We start from the raw sequence: 15,599 nt of genomic DNA, 5'->3' as shown, positions 1-15,599 counted from the left end.
GTAGTAACAGCTCAGTGGTAGTGAAGGGTTGGGAGTTCAAATCCCGCTCTATCCAAGTCATTGTCATTGTGTCCTTGGGCAAGGCACTTCATCCACATTACCCAGCATGAATGTGGTTTGTAAGTGTTGGTGGTGGTCAGAGGGACCAATGGTTCACTATGGCAGCCTCGCTTATGTCAGTCTGCCCCAGGGCAGCTGTGGCTACAATAGTAGCTTACCACCACCATGTGTGAAGTGAAAGAATAATGTCATGTAAATCACTTTGACTGTCTATGAAAAAGCTCTATGTAAAATCCAATGCATTATTATTATATAACCAAACCATAATGACACCACAGGTTTATTGCTATGTTTTGCAGTTCAAAAAACAAAACAAACAAACAAACAAACAAAACAAGTGTCACAATAATAAAACAAATTCTTAATGACGTTCTCGTAAAAATACAATGTCAATGTTGAATCTAAATGTTAAACATTAATGCTAAATGTTACATTTAAATGTTACATCTAAATGTTAAATCAAAATATAAATGTTAAATGTTGATTCTAAATGTTAAATCTAAATATTGACACGTAATATTAATTTCAGATTCAACATTTAGATTTAACATTTGAGATTCACATTTAACACTTAGAATTAATATTTAACATTTAGATTTAACATTGACGTTATTTTCACGAGAAAGCAAATATAAAAAAGTATTGTTGTAAATCCGGTCAGAAGTAACATAAAAAAAGAAAAAAAAAGTTTTTTAATCGTAGTTTGTTGCTAAATGTTGCAAACAGTTGCTCTTTATTTTAGCATGCGCAACATTACAATCGGCACCCCATACTTTCAGACATTTTTTTTTTTTTTTTGTTGAGACAACTGCGTTGCGAAAAAAGAAAATTAAAGGACAACTTAGTCTTAGAATATGTTTCAAAACCACACATATAGTTTGTAAAATGCATATTTCTCCACTTACCGGTACAAAACAACAATGTAGAGACTCAACGTCCGGCATTGAAGTGAGATGTTGGAAGCTTTAACAGTGACTGTGGTCGCTCTGTGTCTCAGGGAAAGCTGGATACCCACTGATACCCACTGGTTTCAAACCAGTGGTTTGTTTGGAGGGAACTGTCCAATCACAGGGCGTGTATCTCACCTCGACCGCAGCTATGTATTTGATTGACTTGGGAGGTTGACCAATAAGATTGCAGAGCGCCTCTTTTAGAGAAAATTGGCAGCCATACAGCTTTAAGGGGCGGATCTAGAAAGTGTATTTCGGAAGTGACGTTTGCATCAAGCGCACGAAGAAAACTAAGGAATTAAACAGAATATAAAACTAATTAATTTTTTGATTTTAAAATTTTGTTGACAAATACGTACAAGAATAAACAAATATGGCATTCTATAATTTACAACAAAATATCTAAATTATGAACTTGCCAGGGGAATACCACCTTAAAATAACTGAAATAATAATGTGTTCGTTTTACTCAAGATTCAATAGTATTATGGTAAACACTCATAGAAAACACAATAAAACAAAACAGGGAATATCGTTTGAGCATATTTTGAAAATATTAAAATAAATAAAATCACATCAAAAGTGAAACAATAGTAAGCAAATATCAATCAAAGAAGAGGTTATTATTATTATTATTATTACTACGACTACTACTACTACTACTACTACTACTACTACTACTACTACTACTACTAATAATAATAATAATAATAATAATAATAATAATAATAATAATAATAATAATAATAATAATTTCCCCTTGATGCAACTCAAATCAATTCTGGTGATAGGTTTTTAAAGACTTCATATACAAATTAAATTCATTTAAGAAAACAATATATCAGGGGATGATTTTAATACTCAATTTTTGTAGATAAAGAATTTGGCAAAACATAAAAATTTTGTTACAGCAGAGTTCCTACAGAACATAAAACTATTCAAAGAATTGTGTTTGCTGCTTATAATAATGCTCTTGCAAAAACAAAAATGAGGAATTCTGCTGTAACATAATTTTATGTTAAAGCCAGAATTGATTTGAAATGCCTCTTGTGTCAAGGATTGCCTTGAACTTGATTGTTTATCACTGTGTATTTTTTGTTATTTTTATCTCTTATTTTTTATTCTAAACAAATGACATCTTGATTGATATTTGCTTACTAATGTTTCATTTTTTATGTGATTTTTTCATACATGCACGAACAATATTCCCTGTTTTGTTTTATTGTTTGTTTTCTATGTTTGTTTACCATAATAATGTTTCATCTTGAGTAAATTGAACAAATGATAATTTGCCTTAAGTTGCTGCTCCCTTGGCACATTCTTAATGTTGGTATTTTGTGGTAATGTATATTGTAAATTGTAAAATGCCGTATTTGTCTTTCCTTTTCGTATTTGTCAATAATAATAATAATAATAATAATAATAATAATAATAATAATAATAATAATAAATGTGTTTACTGCTATCTCCAAAGACTAGATATATTTGCTTTAAACTATTAAATAATATTTAAAGGTGTAATTAATTTTATATAAAAAACAATTGATTTTGGAAATAGTAAAAAATAGTTTAAATTAATGCTTTTTGTTTTTCGCAAATTATTATTTTTTTGAATGACTTTTGATTTATTGATTGTGTATTATGTTTTGATCAGCCTTTGTATATGTTTGTTAATATGGCTTCTGTTTTATTTTAAAAAGGAAATGAAAACTAAATATTAAGTAAACACCGATTACCCGTTTTGAATAGTAACTACTGTCTAAATTTAACATTTAATCTGTCGCTGCCTTTTGTCAGGTTTGGTTTTTATTTTATACTGAAAAGCCAATCAGGAAGTAGGTGGCGATTGTTTTCAGACTTGATGAGAGTGGAACACATGCTGAGAGTGGAACGCATGCTGAGTGTGTGGAGGAGGCGAGTTTTCCTCTTGTTTAACTGTTTTATTAACCCCTCCTTTGTCTGTGTGTGTGTGTTTTAATAACTTTTATTGTTTAGGTGTTTGTTCTACATTTGTCTACTTAATTTTGGACATTAACGCTAGCAGCTAGCACTAGCAGTAGCTTGCTAACGCAGATTCTGCTGTGTCCAAACAGTCAGAGTAGTTTAAATGCTAGATTTACGTCTTTTAAAATTGTGGTTTTGTTTTTTAAATGTTGCATTAAGTTTCCATACAGTAAACTAATGCTGACAGACACGTAACTGTTGATATTTACACGGCAGTGAGTCATGGTAGTGAAGAAGAAGTCAACCAAGGTGGAAGCTGTGGTGTTGGAGGAGGAGAAACTGCTCAATCTCATCGGTAAGAAGGATGGAACTTATAATATATAGATTTATAATCATAAAATAATAAATATAAGTGATGCTGGGGAGGTATGACTAGCCTCTCACTAGTAAGAATTGGAGCTTGGCGATATATCGAGATTCAAGATATATTGAGTTTTCTATTTTGGTGATATAGAAAATCACAATATCGCCTATATCAGTGTATATATTTTTAGAGCTTGTTTTGTTTTAAAGTACTTGTTTTAGGAGTTACTGTTGTCGTCTAATCTCAGAATAGCATTAAAAGCTCAGTTTGATGGATTAATGAGTGAGTTCTAACTCAGATCTTCCCCTAAATAAGCCACAATACAGAGCTCACTCACACGTGCTGTCCCTTAGAGGAGAAAAAGCCAAAAGTGGCACAAATTTTGCTACTGTTTGTTAATAAATGTGCCTGTGCGGCATTTTGCATCAGATAATTTAACCCTGAGTTGTCTTTCTGGTCAGACTTCATTTGTGATCAAATTATCAAGATTTATATTGTATATCATCATTTTGAGAAAAAATAATAAGACATGAGTTTTGGCCTATATCACCCAGCCCTAGTAGGAATTACATTTCGACATATCAAAATGTTAATTGTAGAAATCTGAAAATCAATTTTGACATGTTACAGATATATTTTTACATGTTGTAAATACATTTTTCCAGAAGCATATTGCATTCCCTTAAAATAAATAAATAGATAAAACATTTTTTTCTTCTGTTTTTAAAGCAATTGTTTTTCTGACTTTTTTTTCTATTGTAGATATCAACAGTTAATATTGCAACGAGTCAAAATTATATTATGGATATGTGGCTTTGGAATTGTAACTTGTCAAAATTGAAATGTAGATATCTAAAATAAAATTTTGAATGTAAGTCAATGGGACATTTCGACTAGTTCAAATGAAGTTTCAAATATCTACAATGGTGATTTCCGCTAGTGAGAATTAAATTATCTACAATTAATTGTGTAAATAATGAGAATAGAATTGTAGACATCAATAATTAGAATTGAAAACTAGTCAAATTACATTAGGATATGGGGACATGGAATTACAACATGTTGAAATAGAATTATATCTACAATTACTTATTAAATGTTAAAAGGACTTTCCGTAGGGGAGGCTCTCAGAAACAAAGTCCCCCTACAGATGATCCATCCTGTGCTTTATTCCTTCTCCTCAGCGTCCCTCTCTATTGATGGAGGAGGAGACGGAGTTCGACTTGTTGCCAGAACTCTCCAGACCTTGTTGAGACTGACTGATCCAGTTCAGCAGATCCAGCTCATCAAACAGGTTGGAAAACATCTTCTTCGTTTGTTTGTTTATTTCATTCAAGACATTTTAAAACAAAAATGTCTTTCTCCTCCACACATTGATTAGGGCTCTATAAACTCCACGTTAACGGAATTGCGGATGGAATCACATAATCGACCAATGAAAACGGAATCCACTGTTAAATGTGGAAATTGACCGAATGTTAATGAAACGCTGTCACCGTGAGGAAAGTGATGTTTCTGGGGACCGCTCATTAGATGCACCACCCCCTCCCATCCTGGCTGCTTCAATTACCGTCTAAACCACCTGAATGTTCTATTTATTTTTTGTTTAATTATTACGGTCTGGAATGATGTCATCAGGATCATTTAAATGAGGTTAATTGATCAAAACTTAATCAACAAACCTGATTAGATTCAGTAAACCATTGATCCCTGAGGGGGAATTGGGTCTCAAACATCTTTATATGACATATGAATAACTAAAAAGCAGCACTCAGTACAATTTATTTCTACCTTTTAATTGTCATACTCATTATTTTGAATTACATTTTTATTTTTGACAAACATTTTTGTTTAACTATGGTTTTATTTATTATTAGTAGTTATGTTGTTTCCTCACAGGAGTTAAAAACTAGTATTTTCTGAAAAATTTGAATAATATTTCTAAAAAAAAAAACAGAATGGGAAAAAAAAATGTAATCGAAAAAACACCGAATTTGGAAAGAAATAAAACAGAATTTATAAAAAAAAAATGTAATTGAGTTTATTTGGCCCTAATTGATTTTTTAAAAAAAAGAACAACTTGAATTAAATGAAAAGAAGCACAAAGAAGTATAAACTTAATCTTTTTAGCCCTTTGAAATCCATTTGATTTTTTTTTTTTTTCAATTTCCGTGTTTTTGACAATAATTTTTTTTTCTAGAAATATTTTAGCAATTTTTCTGTTACATATTGGTTTTCAGCTCCTGTTAAAAAACTATAATTAAACAAAAATGTATGTCAAAATAAAAGTGTAATTTGAATTAAAAGGTAGATCTAAGTTGTAGTGATATGGATTATTGTGACTGCACCTTTTTAAATTATTTATAATATGTCACGTTAAGATGGATTAGAGTAACATGGGACTACTTTACAGATTCAGAGCCTGTGTTCCTCCATCTTGAAATCATGTGATTAATGACGTCACACGGTAGTAGACAATGAAATCACAGACTGTTGAAGACACAAACCCTGAGGATAGAAGTTATTTAGGTGGAAGTCCTTCAACAGTCCGTGATTTACTCGCTAATTTCAGCCACCAGGGCGTCAGCCGTGCACTGTTTAATGCTGCCTTCACACCGAATGCGTCTTCTGTGGCACATGACACATCTGCCACACGAAACGTACCGCAGGGTATGATAATGTCCCCATTCTCTTCATATGAGCGTTTAAAGCGAAGCACCGCCCACCAGCGACACATCCAACTCTGTGAATTTCACTGCCTGCTGAATTGAGCAGCTGCGCTCCTTTTTCTCCTCTCATAAACATAAACCACCAGTGAAAAAAGTTGTTGTGATTAGCGGCTAATGCTATCCTAGCTCAGTGCTACAGAGAGAACTTTTACCTGCTACTACCACCTCCTCACTGATTCTCCTTCACACCAAATCCTTCCTAGTCTGGTCCTGGTTATAAGGCAAGGCAAGGCAAGGCAAATTTATTTATATAGCGCATTTCATACTCAAGGCAACTCAATGTGCATTACATGATAAAACATTCAATTGTTTAAAATCAATAAGAACATTTAAATCAATAAGAACATTTAAAATCATCAGTAAAATCAATTAAAATCATCAGTAAAATCATCATTACATCAACAACATGACAAAAAATATCTCTCTCAATCATATGCAGTAGAGAAAAAAAGTGCCTTTAACTTTGATTTAAAAATGTTCACATGTGATGCTGACTTCAGCTCCGCTGGCAGTTTGTTTTACTTCTTTGCAGCATAACAACTAAAAGCAGCATCACCATGTTTACTGTGAACTCTGGGCTCCACTATCTGACCTGTGTCCATAGATCTGAGAGACCTGCTGGGTTCATACCTGACTAACATGTCACTGATGTATTCTGGACCAAACCCATTCACAAATTTATACACCAGCAGCAGAACTTTAAAGTCTATTCTGAGGCTGACTGGGAGCCAGTGTAAAGACTTTAAAACTATAAAGGCCGTGTCATACAACTCCAGGTGGTCACACACAGCTTCTACTCCATGGTTGAACGGGTGAACAGACCAGTGTCCGTGTTGACTGCCTGACGTCATTGTCAACAAAAACTGATTGGCTTTCGTCATGTGAAACAGTCGCAGGAGTTCAATATTTTGAACTCTTGCGGATGTGCGGATATGCGTAAAATCGGGAGCGCACTCCTACGACCAACGCTCTTGACGTGCGGATCGGACCGGACCGCACCACCGCACAGCAAAGATTTAGCATCTGGGACGCATATATCCATTGACTTTGTATGTAATCTGGACGTACAGACATTTCGTGATGCATCTGGTGTGAACGCCACATAAGGGAGAGTGAAGGTCCTTTAGGAGAGCTTTTCTTCTCTGCTTCATTGTCTACTACCCAACCGTAGTGTTGTAACTGTGGCCCCCTGTGGTCACAGATTTTTCTGGGTAAACAAAAGAGGTCTATGTTGGCATGTTTATTGTTTTCTGATTATTTGGAGCAACTAAAAGCATCAAAAGGTGTCATTTTGACTGAAAAAACTGTTAAATGATCTAAAAATCAGGCTGAATGTTTCACTCCAATAGAAAACAATGCAATCTTTACAGGCAGTGGGGTGACATCATCAATCATGTGATTTCAAGATGTAACAGTCTCTAAATCTGTAAAGTCGTCCCATTTATAAAAGTTAAAAAAACATGGTGAAAAATATTGTGTTTTGTTAGGCATAGATCTTCTTATAAGCACATTTCAAAAGTTTTAGGCTACATTTGTAAAAATAGCGGATGATCCCTTTAACAGTCAGTGAGTTATCCAATATATACACAGCCTTTTGATTCAGTGACTTTTTCACCTTATGGATCACAGCCATACACTTGCTTATTTCTACTTTTGTGTCCTCTATATGCAATTAACATGATAATTTATCATAACATCCAAAAACTGAATCTTAACTGTTTGTTTTGTGCTCAGGGACCAAATATAGAGCAGTTTTATCTCAAATGAGCCTGAGATTATAGGTTGAAAGAAGTTTGCTCTTCCACGTGTAAATAATATAAACAGCATGTAGGAAACAGACAACATCTAAGCAATATATTATAGATATCAGTCTTTGCAGAATCTTCACTTCAAAATTCCTTTATTTTCGTCCCCAAGTTTTTTTTTTATAGTTTAGGACAATTTTGCAAGAAATTGCAGGATATTAGAATAAATTTGAGTTCTTTCCACAATTTAAAATTAGAAATTACTGCCATCATGTGATAAAAGCTTGAGAAAAATATTGTGGAGATTCAAATTTGTGTATTTTGAAGGAGTGAGTGAGATTTCTGAACTGAGTTGTTTGGTAGTTTTTTACACAATGATTCATGTTTTCTCTGTCATTGGTGTCATGTCAGGTGGGATCCCAGCTGGAAGCTCTGACTGGGGATGATGAAGCTGATGCGGTCCTTCTTGATGCCTCCCTACACACCCTGGCTCTGGTCTACATCTCCCTCCAGGCTAAGAACCCGCTGCGTCGAGCTATTGCCAGGTATTCTCCTCATCTGGGGTTAAAGTACCGTATTTTCAGGGCTCCAGCTGTATTGGCTGCATTCCAATAATTCAGCAGTTTTCCAAGAAAAATCCACGTAAAGGCCACACCTTCACAAAGGACGCACTCTATTGGCTGTGCTAGTTCACGGTAAGAAGGATGGACAAAGCGGTGAATCAGTCTGGTTCCAGTAAAAAGTGACCTTAAAAAGCTGTAGATGGACTGATATGTAGACGTGGAGCAGTGAGGAGGAGACTTCATGTGGAAATGGAAACTCATCAGAATGGGCCACGTACACGTTTAAGCAGACGACCTTCTAGCGGTCCGCCTACCTGCCCGTTCTGATTGGCCGAGTCATCTGAAGGGCACCCTCATCAGCCAATGGAGTGCAGCTTATGTGACGATGCAACCTTTGTATGAATTTTTCTTGGAAAATTGCAAATTTATTGGAATGTGACCAATACAGCAGTGTGCTTTATAGTCCAGAAATGACTATATTTGTGGTAATGCATGGAGGCTCCTGACTGGTGGTTTATTTGTATTCTAGTTTCCAATGTAATTATGCTGTGTTTAATTATTATTCACGTACCGCCTATGATTTTAGGAACCTACGATCTAAAATATAAACATCAAACTTTTTTAATTAATCCCAGTATCTGATTAATTCTGATAAATAATTCTTATACAAAGTTTATATTTTAGAATATTCCCAAAGCTTAATTTCTTGTGGAACTTTACCAACAATGTTCTGCCTCTTTGTAACCCTAGTGCAGAGGTGAAAGTAATGGATTACAAGTACTGACGTTACTGTAATTGAGTTGCTTTTATGGGCACTTGTACATTTTTGAGTATATTTCTAAATCAGACATTTTACTTGTACTTAAGTACATTTTAAAAGAAGTAAAGTAATTTATTACATTTCTACACCCAACCGTTACTGAGAAAATGTGTTTTTAAAGTGTTTTAAAGTGATCAAAGGACACAACAATCAAATGCATCACATCATAGCCGACCATTCAGATTAAACGTAATGTACCGCACCAAAACAGCATTGAATGGAGGTTATCTTCAGTTTAACATAAATGTAGCTATACTATATATTTGGAAATTAATTAATTTTATTTTAAATAGAATTGTACATTTTGACAAACCTTTTATTTTATACAGATGCCTTTGTGGAAAATAAATTAAATTCCAAATGTGCAAGATTGTTTCTCTTCCTTTCTAAGTTTATACATGAGATGTTTACTGTATGTAAGGGAACAGTGCAAAGATTTATTACCAAAAATAAACATGGGCGGTAAAAGTAACTTTTACTTTAAGTATGTTATGTATGACTTACTTGTACTTGAGTAAAATTTCAATAAAGTAACTGTACATCCACTACAGTAGGATACATCAGTACTCTTTACACCTCTGTCCTCGTGTCATCTAATGTGTGTTTCTTGGATGCTCCTTTTGGCTCCTCTTTCTTGCTCAGTGCTGCATCTTCACTCCCACAGTGGCTTCAGGACCACATGGTCTCCAGTCTGTCTTCCTGCCTGTCTGAGTCCATGTCCAATGTGTCCTCGGAGCAGCACGCCCACGTCGTAGACACTATCGCCGCCTGTCTGGACGGGTTTCCTCCCGGTGAGCAGGTTTCTATTGCTTAGACTAGACCACTTCATCTTGGTCAGTATTGGTTTCTAAATAATTTCATCCTCAGGTGAAAGATGCATCAACAATCTGCTGCCTGAAGGTTAGTGTGACCTCATTTCACCAAGTTTGGAATAAGAAAGTATGAAACGGCTTTATCTTATGGGAACGATCTTTCCTCTGTGCAGTGCTTCAGTTTCTTCACACGGTTCTGAGCAAACACCTCAACCAGAACCGGTATGAAGAAATTATTATTTCACTTCTTATTTATTTCTGTCACTCTGCAGAAATGTTTCATAAAAGTTATTTGACAGTGTTGTTGTGCACACATTGGCCCTCATTTATCAACCTTGCGTGAAAACAGGTGTACATCTGAGTGCACATGTGATTCATGAAACATTCATATCTGACCAATCTCAGTGTACAAATGATCGTGTTGATAAATGCAGCGGCTGAGTTGATCGAACATGTTACGCCCTCCTGTTTTGGAGGCCCCGCCCACTGAGGTCAAACGAGAAAAGAAGCTCTTCCAAGATGAAAATCAACACCCTCACATCTGAGATGGAGCAAAACAAAGATGTGCTTTTTGAATGTGTGAAAATGAATTTAAGAAGCACATTTAAACACTCTGTGGAAGAGGATCAGTTAAACAGCAGGTGAGGTCTGCCCCCCTTTGTGCGCTGAGAAACACTTCACAACGGAGATCCTGGAGACACACACGGATATGATGTTTATATCAACCTCAGTCTGCACGTTTTAGGCAATAAATATCACATTAAAAGAAATGATAAGAAACGCTTTAAAAAAGCCTTAAAAATGAGTAAATGTTGTCCCTTATTTGTGTTTATGCCTTCAGCCAAATTCACCTATAATTCATCACATTACATTAAATTCTGTAGCCCATTTGTTATTGTTTAAGGAACTATTTACATTTAGAAGCATGAATGACATCCTATTTCCTCCGAACAGCTCCTCATTCTCAGACAGATTAAAGCAGCGTGTGTGCGTGCGTGTGTGTGTGAGAACTTACTTATTGTTATTTATTACTGTTTTACTGACTGCTCTTTGCACTACTACTGTATATACAGAATTTTTTTTTTTACTATATAGGAACTCATGCTGCTACTCCCACCTACACACTGTATTTATATATTAGTATTAGTTTTAGTATTTAGTATTTATATATTAGTATTAGTTTTAGTATTTGGTATTAGTAAATGTTTTATCTGTTGTAAAAATTGTATGTCTACCTTTAGTATAGGAATGTCTTTTCTGTTGTGCCTGAGCACTTTATCTGTTCACCGTGGGAAGTGAGAAACATCTTCTCGATTCCCTTGTATGTTTGTGCATGCAAAGGAATTGACAATAAAGCTGACTTTGACTTTGACTTATGCGCTCCTGCTCAGTTTATTAGCTGGGTTAAACAGTATTCTGTGAAAAGAAAACCAAAAAAGTTGTATCTCTAACATGGGCTTTTTAAAATAAATTTTATTTAGTTTAATTTGTTTTAATAATCCGTTTAGATCTGTTCTGAATGTGTGTCTGCTTATGCCTAAATGACAGCTGAGGTTTGTTTAATACTTTATTTTCCGTCTCAGTCACATTTTGCTGCTGCTCCACTAATCACTCAGATTATTTTACATGCACTGAGATTTGAATTGAGATCTGATCAAAGCGTATGATCACGTCACAATTGATAAATACTAAAGCTTGCGTGACTTTGGTGAAATGCACGTTGTACGCTTGGATATGAACGGTTGATAAATTTGGGCCATTGTGTTCACCAAAGTTTCATTGATGTTCCATATTGAACTGTGTATCCCTGAGCGTGCCTCCACTGCCACCTGCTGTCCTCTCAGGGCTCTAGCTGGGCTATACATCGCTCAGGCCCAGCTGATGCAGTCGTGTCTGGCTGCGGTGAAGACGTCCATGCTGGTGATCCGGAGATGTCAGGACGGCCTGAGTGCAGCTCTGCAGGAGCACAGCAGCATGGAGGAGACACTGGGCAGCCTGATGGGATGCTACACACACATCCTCACTGACGGTATGACACACACCACACTGTCAAGGTCTTTTAATTGTTTTTTTCGCAATTATGTTTCAATTAAAAACAGTGAAACATCCCCCACCCCATAGTTCCAGCAGAGCTATTTGCTCAATGTACCATATTTTGCGGCGTATAGACACTGTTTTTCCTTTAAAGTTAAAGATGCGGCCAATGTGGCGGTGTGCTCTGTGTGGATTTTTCAGTCAGTCACACACGTGTCCAGTGAAAGCGGGTCTCGGGAAGCAGAATATTACTGATAGTCCCCTCCAGCGGAATGAATTAACTGTAACAGCCACTGAAGATCACGGTGATGAACTGAACGTTCAGAAACCAGCTTTGGATAATGTGGAGAAAGGTAAAACTCTCACTCCTTTAATAACTGGACTGAGGCGTCATGGTCCACAGGACGGCGTCTGGTCGTGGAGGGAAATTTGTGGGAGTGAGTGACAGAAGTCATACATCTGTTAAATATTTGTTTTTATTTATATAGAAAATATTGATTGTTTAAATACAAATCATGTGGAGATGGAAATTCATCAGTTGAAACTGATCAGAATACACGGAAATACACAAAAACCTCCGTTAATGTGAGTGCAGCAGCCCGCCTACCTTCCCATTCTGATTGGCCGAGTCGTTTAAAGGGCACCCTCATCAGCCAATAGGGTGTGGTCTATGTCACGGAGCGGCCTTTACGTTGATCTTTTTTGGAAAATTACAAAATTATTGGAATGCTGCCAATACATCGGTACGTTCAATAAATAAGAATAATAATACATTTTATTTGAAATTCAGCACCTTTCAGGTCACCCAAGGTCACTTAACAGTACATGATAAAACCACAACAACATAGTATAAAACCACAATAAAATTTAAGCTAAAACAGTATAAAAACAACAGTAAAAATTAAGCTTAAGCACAGATACAGAGCAGGGGGGTCAGGTGGGAAATGCTGTTGTGAATAAGTGAATCAATAGCCTGGAAAATGCGTTATCATAATCAATAACAGAGGTTCAAACATGCTGTGAAAGGGCAAATTATAGTAAGTATTAAAAAAATATTGGCATATTTATACATAAATTATAGATTATATATATGTATGCATACACTGGGTGATATAGGCTAAAAAATGTATTCCGATAATTTTTTATATTTATCACAGTAACGATAAAAATTATGATAAATAAAACAATTCCCAACTTACAGTATTAACAGGTTCCTTACAAACACAAAATAAATCGATTAAATCAACACTAGAATTTGCTTCAGTTACAGCATTTACACATTAAAAAATGCTACAATAGTAGAGATATTCTTCATGGGCTGATATTTTATACCATATATTTATGCATGTGGGTCACTCTATTATTGTTATTGTGTGCAATTCATATATTTCCTCATTTACAATGAAATTTTCTAAAAAAAAAAAAAGAAAAAAAAAAGCACATGAAATCTAGTCATGAATCTAGTTTATTTTATATCTGATAATGAGTTACATAAAGTTATGGTTGATAAATATTTGTGATTTCCTACAATTACACCAGATCAGACTTTATTATTTAATCATTAATTACTGAGAGCATTACAAATGGGATATTATGGTGTAATAATCAGAATCGTTACATTACTGTCTAATTAGACCAGCTTTGTCTGTGAACACATGAAATATAAATAAATATAATTTCACAAATTAGAATGGATGAATAGTGTCGTAAGTTTTATGTTAACGTTAATTTCAGACGACGTGTAACATGTCACCCTTTAGCTTTTCACTTCCAAGTGTTAAATCTGACCATAAGTAAGGCATTGGCTCTTTGAGGTTTGATAACAGTAAGATGTGGACTTTTTACTAGGGATAAAATAGTGCATAAATAGCCTAGAATACATTTTTAGACATGTTTTTTAAAGAAAGTAAATGTTTATTGAATATTCTGACATTTTTTAAATATTCCAGTAACTTAAAAAAAAAGAAAACAACAACAAAGTTTTTCATTTATATTAGCCCTTCAAATAAAACAAAACATGCATTCCAAAAAAAATGTAAAGTGCATTAAAGGGGAGGTATGATGAAAAAATCACTTTCTCATGGTTTTGCTACAGTGATATACATCCTTTAGCCTCATTCACAGGGTCAAAGTGTAAAAAGTTCTGTTTCCTCCCTTGTTATTCCACATTTTATAAAAAGTTAGCTTTAAACGGGACAGTTGGATTTTGCCCACGTTGGCAGGTGACGTCACCTAACACGCCTTCTAGAATGTGAGCTCCTCCCTCTCCAACTATATAACAGCTAAAACAACACTGCTTTTTAGTATAGAATATATATTATATTTTATTGCCATATATGTAAATACAAACTGCACTACTGGACGCCCAAACTGCACTACTTTTTTTGCTGCCGATCGTGTTGGGAGTCACTGCTTGGAGCCACGGATCCATTGTTTACACACATCAGCTGTTAGCACTCTGTGCTAATGCTACACCAGTCTATGCAGCGAGACCCGACATAGCTCGCGATGCTACACACTTTTCCGACTGAAAATCACAGCACGTTGTTTGAATGCGTCATGCGGCCTTGCTTTTAACTCACTCCACCAAAAGACCGAGTGTGGCTTTTTTTGCAATATTTGGCCACGGAATATTCGGCGCATCCCTACTTTTTACTATAGTCTCTTCCTTCTATGAAGCCTTACCGTTAGCTCTTAGCCCAGTCGAATGTGTCGGTGGGTTAGCTTAGCTTATTTAGCTTTAGTCCAGTTTCCAGTTCATAGTCGTCACTGCAGTTTCATCTTTCAACGTTTCTGTCGAACTTTGGGTGGAGGAATTTAGATTCAGGTAGGCTGACCTTAGCAGCGCCATCTGTGTGTGTGAGAGAGGAGCGGGAGCAGCGGTGGCAGGGCGCACCGCAGAGCTTCAGTGAACAGTGCTCCTCTCCAGAGAATAATAAGTTGTGGACAAAAAAACTTGGGGGCAATTTTGTCCTGTGGAACAAGGTTTTTAGGGGCATTCTTGGCTAAATTGAGAGACAAACGGCCCGTGGCCCTCGCTAATTACCGACACTGTGCGCACTTAACATATGTCTTCAATGAAGATGTATTGCTTTTGTTGGGATGACATATTCTTAACGGTGGAAATTAGGGATGTAACGATTAATCGTAAGGCAGTTAAAAATCGATTCATAGGTATCACAGTTGATATCGATTTTCTGAAAATTGAATCGCAGTACTTTTTTTAACCAGCAGAGGGCGCTATCCACAAGTGTAGGTGGCGGGCGGAGTCTGCTAATACTTTCTTTCTGGCTGCCTTCTACTCTTAAATATGTTAATAAATGATTAATTGCCCCTTTAGCACCGAAAGAATATCTGTAATATTACTTGAATATCTGTAAAAGTCACGTTTTTCTATTAGCTCTGTCTGCTAGCATAGCTTCTCTTCTTCACTGCAAGAATTTCTGCATGCCAACCGACCACTGTGCTACCAGCGCCCTCTGCTGGTCCAAACAAATATGACGTAAATCAGTGTAATCACGTTTTTTTTTTTTTTTTTTAAAGTCCAATTGTTAAGGCACAAAATACATTTTCAGTTG

At 35.6% G+C, this 15,599-nt stretch overlaps 2 protein-coding genes and 1 long non-coding RNA gene across 6 annotated transcripts in view; 1 reads left to right on the top strand and 2 right to left on the bottom strand.

Moving 5' to 3' along the window:
- plekhh2 (pleckstrin homology domain containing, family H (with MyTH4 domain) member 2) overlaps window positions 1–1,088 on the bottom strand; it is a 104,995-nt gene extending 103,907 nt beyond the window's left edge. Inside the window, exon 1 of one of the 2 annotated variants that reach the window (XM_028468453.1) lies at window positions 966–1,088. Coding sequence is in view for 1 of the 2 variants with exons in the window: in XM_028468454.1 (XP_028324255.1) it covers window positions 966–1,004 (39 nt within the window). In the remaining variant the exon portion in view is untranslated. The remainder of the gene's footprint in view (window positions 1–965) is intronic. The other variant, XM_028468454.1, reaches the window with a different exon arrangement.
- The window catches only part of LOC114476649 (uncharacterized), a 319,238-nt gene that overhangs the window by 104,422 nt on the left and 199,217 nt on the right, over window positions 1–15,599 (bottom strand). The window lies entirely within an intron of this gene.
- The window catches only part of thada (THADA armadillo repeat containing), a 208,496-nt gene continuing 195,762 nt past the window's right edge, over window positions 2,866–15,599 (top strand). For 2 of the 3 annotated variants that reach the window (XM_028468449.1, XM_028468452.1), the window contains exons 1-8: window positions 2,866–2,924; window positions 3,231–3,309; window positions 4,503–4,612; window positions 8,204–8,337; window positions 9,818–9,966; window positions 10,043–10,075; window positions 10,161–10,209; window positions 11,832–12,016. In XM_028468449.1, the coding sequence (XP_028324250.1) occupies window positions 3,237–3,309; window positions 4,503–4,612; window positions 8,204–8,337; window positions 9,818–9,966; window positions 10,043–10,075; window positions 10,161–10,209; window positions 11,832–12,016 (733 nt within the window). In that variant the 5' untranslated portion in view covers window positions 2,866–2,924; window positions 3,231–3,236. Of the gene's footprint in view, window positions 2,925–3,230; window positions 3,310–4,502; window positions 4,613–8,203; window positions 8,338–9,817; window positions 9,967–10,042; window positions 10,076–10,160; window positions 10,210–11,831; window positions 12,017–15,599 lie in introns of those variants that run through there. The other variant, XM_028468451.1, reaches the window with a different exon arrangement.

This window comes from Gouania willdenowi, chromosome 15, assembly GCF_900634775.1.
Source record: "Gouania willdenowi chromosome 15, fGouWil2.1, whole genome shotgun sequence".
In the NCBI taxonomy this organism is placed as follows: Eukaryota; Metazoa; Chordata; class Actinopteri; order Blenniiformes; family Gobiesocidae; genus Gouania; species Gouania willdenowi.
This window is presented reverse-complemented; position numbering and strand designations above follow the sequence as displayed.